Consider the following 16,660-nt stretch of genomic DNA (forward strand, 5'->3'; position numbering starts at 1 on the left):
CCCAGTCACAGAGGAAGCCCCAGCCAGCAGCAACCCAGTCACAGAGGAAGCCCCAGCCAGCAGCAACCCAGTCACAGGCGTAAATCATTAATAGGTGCATCCTAAATGGCACTCTATTTGTTATTTTTTTATTTTTTTTATTTTTTTTAAATGTACCTATAAATAGTGCACTACGTTTGACCAGGGCCCTACTTTTGACAATGGCCCATAGGGTTAGTGTACTACTTTTGACCAGGGCCCATAGGGTTCTGGTCAAAATAGTGGACTCTGTCGGCCAGAAATAGGTTGCCTTTCGGGACGCACCTCTAATTATCAGCCCTGTCAGAGCAGAGGCCACAAGCAGCCCTACATGTTGTTTTTTTGAGGTTGGCACTGATCATTCCCCATATCTATTATATATATTTTTTAATTAATTATGAATTGTGTGTAAAATATATTGTATATACAGTATTTAATGTACAAATGTATTACAAAATAAGGGCGCTGTGTTCTGCCCTCTCAGTTTCAATGGGCCTGACGCCTCTGAGTTCAATCAATCCAGACAAGACATTTCAGCCAAACTGCACATTCATTAACACAGTGAGCAATCCACCTCTTTTACGCCCCGCTCTCATCACAGGCACCAGCTAGTGAATCACACAGCTATGACTTTTAACTGGCGCCAGGTCTAAGGTATGACTTATTGACATTGCAGGTAAACATAATTTCCCTCGCTTTCTTCATTTTGCTGGGGAAATGCATTCTGAATAGATACTGTAAGTGTAACATTTTAAATAGAATGGGGAGAGGTTTTTATGAGGGGGGGGGGTCCCAAAATGATCTCAGCTTGGTAAATGGATTTGATGTGTTGTATTTTATCTCTTATCCTCAAACAACCTTTCGTATGTTTCTTTCCTATGTTTACAAACTTGACTGAAAGCCCAAATTCATTGTGTTGTTTGGTGTGATCAGCTGCCAAACTAATGTCACCCCAGGACATGATGTTACTGGGAAAAAGATCAACAAATTGTTAAAACATAACAAATAAACCAAACAATATGAACCAAATAGATATATTATAAATAAAATATGGTATAGTATAGATATGCCTGTGTATGTTGATAATTGTTTTAAATAATTTAATAATAAGATAATTGTTTTAAATAGAACATATTCTTAATAGTGGGTCATTTACAGAGTATAAACCTTAGTTAATATGTAACCTAAATATACTAGACTCAAGGACATCAAGAACAGAACGAATGGGAATCCAAACAAATCGTTATATGGCCGGGTTATATGGTTGGTGAGGCGCTCTCGCTCTCACTCACTCACTCAGTACTGCAGATGTGCTACACAAACCAAGCCAGACTGCCAGACTGCGAGACAGACAGACACCCCCGCACAGTTTCCGTGAAATGCCCAATTCGAGTCTGGGTGACGTATCATCATCATTAGGTTGTGTTGTGACGTTGTAGGGCTCTAGCAGTAGTGGTTTCTAGCTGTAGCTTGTTGATGGTCGGTAGAACCGAATGAAGAGAAGCCGAAACGACCTCATTCAGGCAAGTCTTTTTAAACTGGTTTCTGAACGTTGTTATTCGCTTGATGTAAATATGTCATTTATCACGTTTTCATTTTTGTTTATTTGACGTTTTTTTCCGAAATGGAGCTATGATTTGAGGCTTTAACAAGCGGTCGCTAGTAAAGGTTAGCTATCCTTGGCTAGCTGGCTTTGGCTTCACACAGCGTTGCGGTTGGGTGTGTAGTCAGTGGCCATGCTAAGCTAACTTCAGTCCCCGTTTGCCCAACTGGCTTCAATATACATTTTTGAGGTTAAAGTTGAGCGAAAACGATGTTAATTTGAGTTATCGAATTGGCTTTGTGGTTTCTCTTACGCAGTCCTCATATGTTGCCGTAATTACCCCCCCTCAACATTTAATTAACCCACACTATTCGCTATTGTATCAGTTTTATATTCCGAAATACTTAACGTTATTTGTCGTGGTTCGTTGGTGTAAAATACACCACAGCCTTGGCTTTAACTTGCTAGCACATTTGTTTGTATTCAGACGTGTTGGCTAAATTTGTTGCTAACGTTAGCTAAGCCCGGAATGTTGTTCTACGTTCAGCTAGCTAACGACGTTAACGTTAGTTGGTAATTAATTGTAGGTCGGTGTTAGACAGTCTCGTAGCAGACAGCAACCTAGCCAGTGAATGTCATTATCAGTACTGTCTGCATACCAGTGCCATGACCGTGGCGAGCCAGAGGAGGGGAAGTACAGTTTGTAGACGAGGGGGAGAGAGAGAAAGGGAGTTTGGAGAGGAAAGGAATGAATGGAGCTGTGCGCGTTGTCCTTGCTAGCTACGAAGGGGACACTGTGCGAGATGGAGAAAAAAACAGGGTAAGGGACCCTCGAATCTCAACGTCCATTTTATTAGATTTTTTTTATATATTCAGGAGAAAATTGACGTCTTTTGAATATTAATATTAACAACCCTGTTAAAAAAACAACTATATAACTATATTACTTGTGTTGCGTGGAAACATTTCCGTTTTGGTTGGAAGTCAACGCGTGAATCAAGGGTGGTGAAGCTCGCCTTGAACCTGTTCTCCTCCATTGCATTGGTGAAGCATTCGGTATTATTGCATTTAATTATGACGCGGAGCCATACTAGGGAATGGGATTTTTAACAATAACTACGACCACCTGGTCTGCAGCCCCGCGTTTTGTACCCCGATAGTTGCTTCCTTTGGTGGAAAGATCTGTACACTGTAGTTACTGCATGGATGTCAGTCAGTGGTGCTGCTGGTAGAATGCTGTACTGTCGTCCGCACACGGCTACTGAATATGCGCAGTTAAAGACATTCGACTGCCTAAATGCAGTATTTATATATTTTTGCCCTATATGTCTGTCGTTGACAGTCACTTAAAAAAAAAAAAGGATGATACTGGTCACACAAGCACTCAATGTGATTGTAGCTAGTTAAATGGGAGGCTGCTTGTCATGTTGTCGCTGAATGTTGAGGGTTTCCACTGAAATGCTGTAGATATATTTTCCTAATTTTGGATTACAGTAGTTAACACAGTGAACTGTATTTACTGTTAATACAACGGTCCTTTAGATATACACCGTTTATTATAGTCGGAGTTATGCGCTTTAAATGCAGCTAGATTCTGCGGTGTAGGGAAAATACCATGTTCAACATCCATTGAATGTCACACTGCGTTTCAGTAACGTAGCAATTGACCCTTCACTAAGCCCCGCCCCAGGTTTTTCGGTAAGCATTCTTAACGGATCGGTAAGCATTCTCGGTGGTCCAGTTGATAGCAACAGTCCTCTAGTCTGACACCTTGAACAAGCTCATGTTTAAATCTCATAAAAACCCAGTAAATGAGGGCTACGGCAAAAACTGAGTATTCATTAAAAAAAAGTATTTAAATGGCTGAGTAATTTAACAGGGAAAATTGTTACTAGGATGCATCAGGTGTGAACTTTTTGTGACAGTATTTAGTGACCTAGAGAGGGGCCAGAGAGACAAGCTATATACTAGTTGTCTTGCTACCTGGTTGGTTTAACTTCACAAAACTAGCACTTTCTGTTGGAAATGGAATGGTGATTTTACTGCCTTTGGGTGAAAACGTGGGATGTGAATTGCCCCATGGGGTTCAATGAAAAGGGCTGAATGGGGAGATGTTTGGGTGGTGAGGTATGGGTATGCTAATTGTCTTTTTGCCCCCAGTGGGTCCGTTGAGCCACTCAACCCTCAAACAGGATAGCCCCCCCCAGAAAATACACCTTAAATATATACATAATTTTTTTTGCACCCCCCCCCCAAACATTTTACTTTCATAATCGGTTGTAATTAGTCTAATTCTATCAAGTAAAATGTTATTCGTCACATGCTTTGTAAACAACTGGTGTAGTCTAACAATGAGACGCTTACTTACGGGCCCGTTCCCAACAATGCAGAGATAAAAATAATAGAAAAGTAAAACGCCTATTAATTAAATACACTATGAGTAAAGAAACTTGGCTGGGTAACACTACCCAGTCGATGTGCAGGGTACAAGGTAATTGAGGTAGATATGTACATCTAGGTAGGGGTAAAGTGACAAGGCAACAGGATAGATAATAAACAGTAGCAGCAGTGCATGTGGTGAGTCTAGAGTTAGTGCAAAAAAAAGGGTCAATGCAGATTGTTCTCTCTGCTACCAGATAGGCTCTCGGACTGTATGACTTGCGTGGCTGGAGTCTTTAACAATTCCTTTTACACATGGAATACATTTTAATATAGTTAGAGTTTTACTGACGAGGGGGGGGGGGGGGATATAGTCCCCCCTCGTTTCCTCTCTTGGTTTGTGTTAACGCCTGAACCTTTCCCATCCCCTACAGGAAGCAGACAGAGACTTAGACGCAACAATCTGAACAGAAACACTGCAGTCTCCACCATGTACCTTTCTGAACACCAGAAGATCTGGAACATTTGAAAAGATACTAACAAAACCCACATAGACTACTCAACAGGGGACTAATATATCCAAGTGAAGGGGGTAGTGGAAAGACTCATCCGTAGCTCTAACTCTGACATGGCCAGTACTCAGACGAGTCTGAAAACCCCATTCGAAGACCTGACCTCGTTCAAGGGCAACATGAAGCAGCTGTACTGTGAGAGAATAGAAGACGTGCCCATTAAGAAGAGGCTGATGGCTGAGATGAACCTGAAGCGCCGAAGCCTGGACCCTCTGCCCCCCCTGCCCTGGACCCCCAAGGTAAAGAGGGAGGCTGAGGAAGAGCAGGACCGGGAGGTGGACCCAGGCATGACTAGATCAATAGAGATGGACAGTAGGGGGGAGTTCCAGGTATGTGGAGCGAAAGCTTTAGACCTGAGCCCTGGGCTGAAACACACGCTGGCAGCCTTCACTCTCAGCAGCGCGCGCTCTCTGGGGGGCCCAGCAGCCTTCTCAGCCCGCTCTGGCCACGAAGCATCCTCCTCCCCCGGCCCTGGTTCCTACCCTGGCATGGCACCTCTACCCTCCCCTCCTGTGCTGGGCGGTATACCCCTGCTGGTGCCCAGTGACAGCTCCACGGAACTCAGCCACTCCCTTCTCGAAGGAGAATCCATCTCGTGCTTCGCCGTCGGCGGGGAGAAGCGGCTCTGCCTCCCCCAGGTGCTCAACTCGGTTCTCCGCCACTTCTCCTTGCAGCAGATCAATTCGGTGTGCGACGAGCTCTATGTGTACTGCTCGCGCTGCGACGGGGAACAGCTCCACATACTCAAGGTGCTGGGTATTTTACCCTTCAATGCTCCGTCCTGCGGCCTCATCACCTTAACTGACGCCCAACGCCTCTGCAACGCCCTCCTCCGCCCGGGGGCTGTCCTCCCCTCCGAACCCGTCACCAAGCTACCCGGCCAGGAGCTCCTCAAGGAGACGGAGGCCAGCTTCCAGGTGGAGCACCAGTGTCTGGGGAAATGCCAGGGTCTGTTCGTTCCCCAATTCTACGCCAAGCCCGAGTCGCCCTGTATTCAGTGCGTGGAATGCCAGCTGCTCTTCTCTCCACAGAAGTTTGTGATGCACTCTCACAAGTCGCCGGACAAGAGGACCTGTCACTGGGGCTTTGACTCGGCCAAATGGCCGTGCTACCTGCAGCTGGGGAGGAAGTACCTGGGAACGGCAGAGGAACCGCAGCTCAAACAGCTATTGGAGGACATGAAGGACAAGTTCCACTACAACCGAACCAGCGACAAAGTAAGTAACGAATGACTTCTTATTGTGTTTCTGAACAGATATGTTTGCGTGAGACTACTAGTGTGGTTACACTGTCATTGGTAGAGTCTAGAGAAACCAGCCCTTGCTGTGTGTAAGACGATACATAGGGGACAGGTGACATTCTTCCTGCTGCCCGTATTTTCATTGGAGATTTACCCTATTGTATTTTACCCAAAATACTCAGACTTTTCTGTTTCCATCTATGCAGACCAGCACCCGTGTCTCACTGGGCCATGGCTCTGGCGGTTCTGCTCTGACCTTGTGCCGAACTCAGGCCCTGGGTACTTTTCAGCTGGCATGGCAGGTAGCTTAGCGGTTAAGAGTGTTGGGCCAGTAAGCGAAAGGTCGCTGGTTTGAAATCCCTGAGCTGACTAGGTGAAAAATCAGTCTGTGCTCTTGAGCATGGCACGTAACCCTAATTGCTCCTGTAAATCGCTTTGGATAAGAGTGTCTGCTAAATGACATAAATGTGAATTTACATAACAAGGGCTAACTGAACTTAAGCACTTTCTCACAAAGCAACTGTCTAATTTTATTGGTCAAACACACATATGTAGCATGTGCTGTTGTTGATTATGCTCTCCCCAAGCCTTTAGTGTCACATTCCTGGTGGAAACACAACACTAGCGCTGACATCTACATGGAAACACAGCAAGACTAGCGCTGACATCTACATGGAAACACAGCAACACTAGCGCTGACATCTACATGGAAACACAGCAACACTAGCGCTGACATCTACATGGAAACACAACAACACTAGTGCTGACATCTACATGGAAACACAGGCAACCCACTACTGTGGGGGTAAGTCGAGATGGTGTAGTAGATCAGAGCGGTGGCGGACAGGCTAACTGCTGACCAGCTGGTCTCTCCCGCTCTGGGTCACTGCAGTGTGTGTGTGTGTGTGTGTGTGTGTCACACACGGGAAGAGCATCATTTGTCCTTCGGGTCAGCTGGAGGTCACTAGAACCAGCACTAGACAATAGGCAAGAGCACTGCCTGGACTAGTGGACTCTCCCTCCCTCCCTCAGACCTCTGGGCAAGATAGGGGGGACAGTTTAGATTCATTACGTTCACTCCTCCCCTATTTAAATGACCTTTTAAGTCATTCAATTTGTTGATGGTTTTAAAATACAATTTAAATGGAGAATCTTAATTGAATGCCTTCTTAGTCCAGGACTAGGCTGACGATGTGTCTGGGAAACTGGCCCATGATCTTTATTCGTACCACTGAACTGGAGTGTACAGTAACCGGCAGCCTAAGCCCATACATGGGCGAATACCCAAGTTGCATTACCATCACCACCAGTGCTTTTCACTGAAGACCAGAACCAAACAGGATTCTACAGAGCAGAGTAAAAAAAAAAGAAGTTTTTTTTTCTTTGTCATTGTATATAAAATAAAAAGGACAGTGGGAGAGAGCAGAGCAGGGCAGCAGTACCCATATAAATGGCCAGCAGGACCCATAGAAATGGCTGACTCCAGCTGAAAACAAAGCTCTAGATGGTTTCTCCTCTCTTGACTGGTTCATCGATATGTCTCATGACAGGACCTCTCTTCTTGATCAAACTGGACTATTAGGGTATGTCACAAATAGGACCCTTTCTTCTATATAGCGCACTACTTTATAGGGCTCTGGGAAAACAAATTATGTACTATATATAGGGACTAGTTTGGGACGTAGGCGTAGTTTTTTGCCTTGTCGTTTTAATGATGGCTCACTAAGGGAGAGTTGACTAGTTAGATGACCCTGACTTTAACTGGTGTTTTCCAGGTAGACTGCTTTGAATTCAATGCAGCCTGGCAGGTTATGGGTTAAACAAGAAACTATGCACTCCAAAGCGTTTTTATAGTGTCTGTGTGTTTCTAGTGTGTGTGTGCTGTGCAGGTGTGAGAACACTGCTTGCTGTACAGTCATTTGGCACTCCCTGTCTGCTGTGTTTGTCTGGCAGAAAGAGGGGGAGGGAGAGGGGCCCAGCCTCTCCCATATGTTTCAATTTGTGTGTGTGTGTGCCGTAAATACCGTCTGGTGTCTAGTCTAGCGCCCAAACCACATTCCTCCCTCCCTCCTTCCCCTCCCTCTCGCACTTTGGCTTGGTCCACTGTGTTCGTCTGAGACTCATCTCTTTCATACAAAGATGATTTTCCGTGAACTTGACCATACCACCAACTTTTTCCTCCACCTTTTCTTTCTATCTGAAAGGTATTGCTGTTATCAAAGCCAATACTTTAAAATTTTAAATCCCCCCCCCCCCTGCATAATGACCTGGTAATCATTTCGGTAAAGTTTTGCCTACAGCTTAGTATGAAACATAGCCTTGATGCTGAGGCGGCATTGGCACGCGCTGCCCTCTTAAACTCTTAATGGTTGCTAGGCAGCGCCAGTTAACCATCTTCCTGCCAGCTGTGGACTTTGCGTGACATGTCACTTCTGTCTCTTCACATAGCCCACCACTAAGCATGCATTGTTTTCTTAATCACTGGATGGATCCATTTGAAGAATTACTGTGGGAATAAATATCACTGAAATGAAGAAATATATTGGAATAAAGTAAGTTAGTGCAATTTGAAGGTATGTATCAAATTGTTGCTTACTGAAACTCCTAAGGTCATCCACTCGTATGTAATACATTTGAAGCAATAGCCTATGTCCGCGTGTGGTCAACTAGATGATCATTTCAGCACCGTTTTGATTTGGACAGCGCCATCGGTCTGCTTAAGAAAAGTGTGGGGTCTTGATAAATCAATCTATATCAGACTTCCCCCCCCCCCCCACTGAATATCCGTTTGCAGAGGTCCGGACAACAAGCCATCCGATTTGACACACTGAACTCTATCTGAGAAATAGTTGGTGAACCAGGCGACGCATTGGCTACGGTTAGGCTTGGGAAATGTCAGCTGAGGTGATTTGATTTTTAAATATATATGTATATATTTTTATTTCACCTTTTATTTAACCAGGTAGGCTAGTTGAGAACAAGTTCTCATTTACAACTGTGACCTGGCCAAGATAAAGCGATGTTCATGATTGTCGTGTCTAGTTGGTTTCTTTTATTAGAACATGTTGCCATGTTACGTAGTTTAACACGTGGGTTATTTTGCTCTTCACTTAAAGGCCTACTCTCAACCAAAAGCCTGTAAGTTCACTGACTTGTCTCAATGTGATTTTTGTTTTGTTTCACTTAATAGGCTATTTGGTTAATTTAGTTTCTGGCTGGGTAAACAAGTGTAGGGGGGGTGGTATAGCTCATCTATTATATTTGCTCATCAAGGTCTGTTCAGAAACATTTAGCATGCAATAATGTAACCTAAATCAAGTGTCGACTTCTATTATTTTCTTGGTCGTGTAAAGGCAACTCCAAAAGCCCGCTGAGATTGTGAAATATGAGACTTGCATGCTTTTGAAAATAAGATTGCTATTATTTTCTATCAGTATCAAGATGAAAATACACAATGTAAGTAACACTACGCCTGCTCCCTATCAAAGTGCAGTGAGGGTAGGAAAGAGATGCATTGTGTGTCAAATCATAGGCTTGGGCTCTGTTTCAATAACTTTTTATTTGACTGCAGTTCCACACGTTCCTGTGACAAGTTCTGTGGGGAAAAATATTCTTTGTATTTTATTCTGTTATATTCTTACTATAAAATATACTAAGTGGCCAGTTTATTAGATACACCCATCAAGTACCAGGCCGGACCTCCCTTTGCATCCAGAACAGCCCGAATTCTCCGTGACATGGAAACATGAATCAATTCAAGGGACCTAACGTGTGCCAGGAAACCATTCCCCACAACATTACGTTACCACCACGAGCCTGTACCGTTGACACCAGGCAGGATGTGGTCATGGACCATCCGTGCTGCTTACGACAAATCCTAACTCTGCCATCAGCATGATTCAACAGGAACTGGGATTTGTCGAACCAGGCAATGTTTTTCCACTCCTCAATTGTCCAGTGTTGGTGATCGCGTGCCCACTGGAGCAGCTTCTTAGCTGATAGGAGTGGAACCCGGTGTGGTCGTTTTCTGCAATAGCCCGTCCGTGACAACGACCGACAAGTTGTGAGTTCCGAGAGAGAATTCTGCACACCGCTGTTGTACTGCGCCGTTATTTGACTGTTTGTGTTCCGCCTGTTAACTTGCATGATTCTTGCCATTCTCCTTCGACCTCTCTCATCAACGAGTTGTTTTCGCCCACAGGACTGCCGCTTTGTTTGTCGGACCAATGGAAATCATATTTAATTTTTAATTTTCTGACCCCCTTTTTCTCCAATATTTCGTGGTATCCAATTGTTAGTAGTTACTGTCTTGTCTCATCGCTACAACTCCTGTACGGGCTCGGGAGAGACGAAGGTCGAGAGCCATGCGTCCCCCGAAACACAACCCAACCAAGCCGCACTGCTTCTTAACACAGCATGCATCCAACCCGGAAGCCAGCCGCACCAATGTGTCGGAGGAAACACCGTACACCTAGCGACCTGGTCAGCGTGCACTGTGCCCGGCCCGCCACAGGAGTCGCTAGTGCGCGTTGAGACAACGATATCCCTACCGGCCAAACCCTCTAACCCGTACGACGCTAGGCCAATTATGCGTCGCCCCATGGACCTCCCGGTCGCGGCCGGCTGCGACAGAGCCTGGGCTCGAACCCAGAGTCTGGTGGCACAGTTAGCACTGCGATGCAGTGCCTTAGACCACTGCGCCACCAGGGAGGCGGAATTATTTTTTAATGGGTTATATTCAATGGATTTATTAAAATAGATGCCCACCCACATCTGCAAACTACTACTGCCACTCGTCCCCGGCAAGCCGGCATGCACACAGAAGGTGTAAAACACGTATACAGGCAAGAATGTGGTAAAAATGGGCTTGTTTTTTTTAAGGGAGTCATATAAACACAGCCCAATATTTTTTACAGGCATTTTTTACAGGGCCACTCACTCACAGACACATCTCCACTGCAGAGCAGCCTAATACATACCTTCAGCAGGACACATGATACACCGTAAGGTGTGTGAGACCCTACTGTCTCTGTGTAATGAGCTGCAAATAACTGGAGGTTAGTGACACATCCCAGTGTGTCTCACTCATCAGAGCTCCTCGTGTGTGTGACAGATACAGTTTCAGGTGAAGGTTATTTTTTTCCCCTCTCTGCCTGGGGGGGGACTGTTCTGTCGCCTGCCTGGAGGGAGGGGGGTTGTTCTGCCTTCTGTCTGGGGGGTTGTCCTGCCTGGGGGGGGGGGGGGGGTTGTTCTTTTGCCTGGGGGGTTGTTCTGTCTTTTGCCTGGTGGGGGGGGGGGGGGTTGTTCTGTCTTTTGCCTGGGGGGGGGGGGGTGGACTGTGCTGTATATTTTTTTCTCTAACTGTCCTGGTTGGACTTGTTTTTCTACCTTTGTCTGTCTTCTGATTGGTGGAATTTTAATGTTGACTACTTTACAACATTTGTACTACACTGTGTGTTGTTGTACACGCGCGTTCACGGTCCGCTGTAACATGAACCTGGGCCGTTCTGAAAGGGCACAGAGCAGATTCCTGTAAAGGTTCTGTTGTAGAGGAAGCAGGTGACTGTCTGCTCGAGGGTGACGTTATCCCCCTACTAGAATGGACATAGGAGTGTTAAGTCTCCCTGCACTGGGATTCCCTTCCAATATCTAACCCTCCCCTCGTGTGTGTGAGAGCGAGAAGTGGACAGACTGTAGGGCTGGACCCTAGCTTCTAGCATTCATCCTCCAGACTGGGTCTGCCTCAAATGGCACCCTATTCCCTATACAGTGCACAACTTTAGACCGGGAGCTCCACAGAGCCCTGGTCAAAAGTAGTGCACTTTAGGGAATAAGGTGCCATTTTGGGAAACAACCTAGCCACCTGCTGATCTACCACGCTGACTGACTCACTGTTTCCACATCCTGCTGGAAGTTGGAGCGAGAGGGGGGAGAGAGACTGAATTGTAGGGTTGAGCTGTATCCAGATTTCCATACCTTCATTCCATGCCTGTGCCATCCCGGGATATACATTATTACCGCTAGTGCACAGAAGGGGTGCATTTTCCCCCCAAACGTAACACCCCCCCCCCCCCCCCAAAAAAAATCTACCGGCACTTACCTGAATGCTAACACAATGCTAACAAGTACTAAGGAATTCTCATAGAGGATGCTGTCCATAATGTCTATACATCCCATCACATATACACGGCCGAAAGTATGTGGACACCTGCTTGTCGAGCATGTCATTCCAAAATCATGGACATGAATATGGAGTTGGTCCACCACCTGTGCAGGCAAATCAAGTTATTCCACACCGATCTCGACAAACCATTTCTGTATGGACCTCGCTTTGTGCACGGGGGTATTGTCATGCAGAAACAGGAAAGGGCCTGCCACAAAGTTGGAAGCACAGAATCATCTAGAATGTCATTGTATGCTGTAGCCTTAAGATTTCCCTTCACTGGAACTAACCATGGAAAAATAGCCCCACACCATTATTCTTCCTCCACCAAACTTTACAGTTGGCACTATGCATTGAGGCAGGTAGCGTTCTCCTGGCATCCGCCAAACCCAGATATGTTTGTCGGATTGTCTAGAAGAAAAAGAAACGCACACCTATTTAGGAGAGGTGCTGGCTAGCGGAGTAGAAAACTTGAAAATAAAGGAGAGCTCTAGGAGCTCAGATGCAAAAATGTTATATCCAACGTTTCGACAGCCAAGCTGTCTTCATCAGGGTATAATGATGTATAATGTCTGTCGGACTGCCAGATGGTGAAGCGTGATTCATCACTACAGAGAACGCATTTCCACTGCTCCAGAGTCCAATGGCGACTAGATTTACACCGCTCCAGCCGACGCTTGGCATTGCGCATGGTGATCTTAGGCTTGTGTGCGGCTGCTCAGCCATGGAAACCCATTTCATGAAGCTCCCGACAAACAGTTCTTGTCCTGATGTTGCTTCCCGAGACAGTAATTCTGTGAGCTTGTGTGGCCTAACACTTTGTGGCTGAGATGTTGTTGCTCCTAGACAATTCCACTTCACAATAACAGCACTTACAGTTGACCGGGGCAGCTCTATAAGGACAGAAATTAGACAAACTGACTTGTTTGAGCGGTAGCATCCTATGACGGTGCCACGTTGAAAGTCAGTGAGCTCTTCTGTAAGGCCATTCGATTGCCAGTGTTTGTCTATGGAGATTGCATGGCTGTGTGCAACAACAACAAAAAATGATACACCCGTGTGGCTGAAATAGCCAAATCCACTAATTTGTAGGGGAGTCCACATACATGAACAAAAGTACCTCTCCCAGACTCTGACCATTGCTCATCCTTACTTTTAGATTTGTGTTGGATATTACTGCACTGTTGGAGCTAGGAACACAAGTATTTCGCAACATCTGCTAAACGTGTATTTGACCAATAACATTTAACCGCTGTTTTGGGAAACCAGTACCGGTAAGCTTTATAATAAAAAAATTACCTGACTGGCAAAATTATGAACGCAATATGCTTTATTACCTAGTGCACAAGTTGACTGGGGTATCTATTTAAAAAGTACTAATATTCAAAGCCCAAAAAGGCTTACAAGTATTAAGGAATCCTGATAGACAACACTAACCTAAATGCTAACGACCGCATTGCGAACGTTTTGTACAGTTTCTGACCTAATGTATGTATACTAGTAACTCAAACCCTACTCAGTTTTCTGCACGCACAAAACTAATACTAGCTGGCAAGGATCTTGATACAGGAGGGGATTATGCTGTAACCAAGCAAATGCTTGATTTTGGAAGAAGCTAACCACTTAGCTAGATAGCTAACTAGCTAATACATTAGCAAACCAAATGCACAACAGCCGAGTGTTAAGGAACATTTTTAGACGGTTATCTTAATAGTTATAAGATATCTATCGGGAAGTTGTGAATTGCAAACTGTAATTAGATCACCTGGCGCATGCTGCACTACTGTGCGTGACACAAGGCTCCGGTCTCTTGTCGTCGTTAGCTTGTAAACAAACACCACGTGACTGGGGACTACCGTAAGTTACATAATGTGACCGATGAAATGAACGCAGTGTTCTCTCTCAACATATCGCACAAGTTGACTAGGTATTTACTTAAAGTAGCTATAGATTCAAATTTATAAAAAATAAAATTAAGAAATAGTTTTGACAGTATTGAGAAACAATCCCCTGGCTTTTTCCAAATACTACAGTATACCGCCCAAGCCTACTCAATTGCATACTTCTCGCGTCCTCTCTCCTCAACCCCTCACCTCTGACCTCCTCCAATGGGGTTTTGAGAAGGTGAGGACCGAGAAAGAACTTCTGGAAGTTTATTTTCCCCAACGCCTGCTGTTTCCATATCCTTATTGGAGTGTTGAGGAGTCAAGGCCCTTAGTCATGTACCTTCCTTTGGAGTGAAAGAACATGCCTTCAGAAAGCGAGAGAGAGCTTAGCTTTGTATGTGTGTGTGTCTGGAAACCCTTGGACTGGGTTACAATGTGAACATTGACAATGTGTAAACAGTGGCTGGCTGGCAAGGATTAAGGGTTAAACTAACACACTGGTCGGGGGTTGTGTGCGCCTGTGAGGCTACTGGAAGTGTGTTTTCCCCAACGGCTGCTGTTTCCATATCCCTATTGGAGTGTTCAGGAGTCAAGGCCCTTGGTTGTATTCAGTAGGTACCAAATGGGGGACAATTGGAGTAGGTAGCCACCTGAACTTATCCAATACATGCTAATTTGGGTGTTTTTGCTTCAGTGTTTTGCTGCAATGAGTTCTACTGAACACAACCTCGGTCTGGTCTCTTCATTGGTCCATTGTGCCTAGTGTAGCCACTAGTGATGCTCCGATATGACATTTTTTGGCCGATACGATATCCAATATTTTCCTTGCCAAAAAACGATACTGATATTTAAAATTTTAGCGGCCTTTTAACTATATAACTGCACTAGAATGCTAAACGCACACACATGGACGCAGCGGTCTAAGGCACTGCATCTAATTGCATGAGGCATCACTACAGTCCCTGGTTCGAATCCAGGCTGTATCACATCCGGCTGTGATTGGGAGTCCCATAGGGCGGCGCACAATTGGCCCAGCATCGTCCGGGGTAGGCCGTCATTGTAAATAAGAATTGTTCTTAACTGACTTGCCTAGTTAAATAAAGGTTAAATACACACCACACTGACCAAAAATGATATTTTGTTGACATTTATACATGTCCCCATTATCAGTAAAACACAATCTCAACCTATTTCTTTTACTTGCTGTGCTGTTTCGTTGTTCATTTGTTGAGTCATTTCATTCCCAACCAGGATTTCTATGGAATGTCGTTTGGGTCTTTGCTTGTCAAAAAGACGTGTCAAATAAACTTGTTGATCAATCCGGACCTGAATATGACTGCACCTCACATAATTTAACATAGTGTAATCAATGTGTAATAACTATCACTCGTATTTCTTATGTCACAACGATTCATCGATACGTGGTCCCGTGTGGCTCAGTTGGTAGAGCATGGCGCTTGCAACGCCAGGGTTGTGGGTTCATTCCCCACGGGGGGACCAGGATGAATATGTATGAACTTTCCAATTTGTAAGTCGCTCTGGATAAGAGCGTCTGCTAAATGACTTAAATGTAAATGTAAATGTATGCTATGATGCTGGTGAAGTTGTCTCGCGCACCTACAGTGCTGGTCATGAATTAAAAATAAAAGCAAGCTAGCTCATAGATGCAAACAATCTGTTTCAGTGACTATATATAGCTAGGTGTCATATAAAATAACCCTGATTTATAAGACAATTCTTATTTGATTAATGGTGGTCGGACCCATCTACAGTTGAAGTCGGAAGTTTACATACACCTTAGCCAAATACATTTAAACTCAGTTTTTCACAATTCCTGACATTTTAATCCTAGTAAAAAGTCCCTGTTTTTTAGGTCAGTCATGATCACCACTTTATTTTAACTTCTTATGGGCAGGTGGGACGGTAGCTGCTTTTTCAGTTCTGCCCACACATTTTCTATAGGATTGAGGTCAGGGCTTTGTAATGGCCACTCCAATACCTTGACTTTGTTGTCCTTTAGCCATTTTGCCCCAACTTTGGACGTATGCTTGGGGTCATTGTCCATTTGGACGACCCATTTGATAACAAGCTTTAACTTTCTGACTGATGTATTGAGATGTTGCTTCAATATATCCACATAATTTTCCTTTCTCATGATGCCATCTATTTTGTGAAGTGCACCAGTCCCTCCTGCAGGAAAGCACCCACACGTCATGATGCTGCCACCCCCGTGCTTCACGGTTGGGATGGTGTTCTTCGGCTTGCAAGCGTCCCCCTTTTTCCTCCGAACATAACGATGGTCATTATGGCCAAGCAGTTCCATTTTTGTTACTTCAGACCAGAGAACATTTCTCCAAAAAGTAGGATCTTTGTCCCCATGTGCAGTTGCAAACCGTAGTCTGGCTTTTTTATGGCAGTTTTGGAGCAGTGACTTCTTCCCTTGCTGAGCGGCCTTTCGGGTCATGTCGATATAGGACTCGTTTTACTGTGGACATAGATATTTTTGTACCCGTTTCCTCCAGCATCTTCACAAGGTCCTTTGCTGTTGTTCTGGGATTGATTTGCACTTTTCGCACCAAAGTACGTTCATCTCTAGGAGACGGAACGCGTATGACGGTTGCGTGGTCCCATGGTGTTTATACTTGCGTACTATTGTTTGTACAGATGCACGTGGTACCTTCAGGCATTTGGAAATTGCTCCCAAGGATGAACCAGACTTGTGGAGGTCTACAATTCTTTTTCTGAGGTCTTAGCTGATTTCTTTTGATTTTTCCCATGATGTCAAGCAAAGAAGCACTGAGTTTGAAGATTGGCCTTGAAATACATCCACAGGTACACCTCCAATTGACTCAAATTATG

The 16,660-nt window shown here is 44.8% G+C and overlaps 1 protein-coding gene across 3 annotated transcripts in view; it reads left to right on the forward strand.

The window, feature by feature from the left end:
• The first annotated feature begins 1,320 nt into the window (after positions 1-1,320).
• LOC139550192 (ski-like protein) overlaps positions 1,321-16,660 on the forward strand; it is a 46,409-nt gene continuing 31,069 nt past the window's right edge. For 2 of the 3 annotated variants that reach the window (XM_071360897.1, XM_071360899.1), the window contains exons 1-2: positions 1,321-1,545; positions 4,379-5,729. In XM_071360897.1, coding sequence (XP_071216998.1) covers positions 4,569-5,729 — 1,161 coding nt within the window. In that variant the 5' untranslated portion in view covers positions 1,321-1,545; positions 4,379-4,568. Of the gene's footprint in view, positions 1,546-2,086; positions 2,382-4,374; positions 5,730-16,660 lie in introns of those variants that run through there. The other variant, XM_071360898.1, reaches the window with a different exon arrangement.

The sequence above is a fragment of the Salvelinus alpinus genome, chromosome 23, assembly GCF_045679555.1.
Source record: "Salvelinus alpinus chromosome 23, SLU_Salpinus.1, whole genome shotgun sequence".
Classification (NCBI taxonomy): domain Eukaryota; kingdom Metazoa; phylum Chordata; class Actinopteri; order Salmoniformes; family Salmonidae; genus Salvelinus; species Salvelinus alpinus.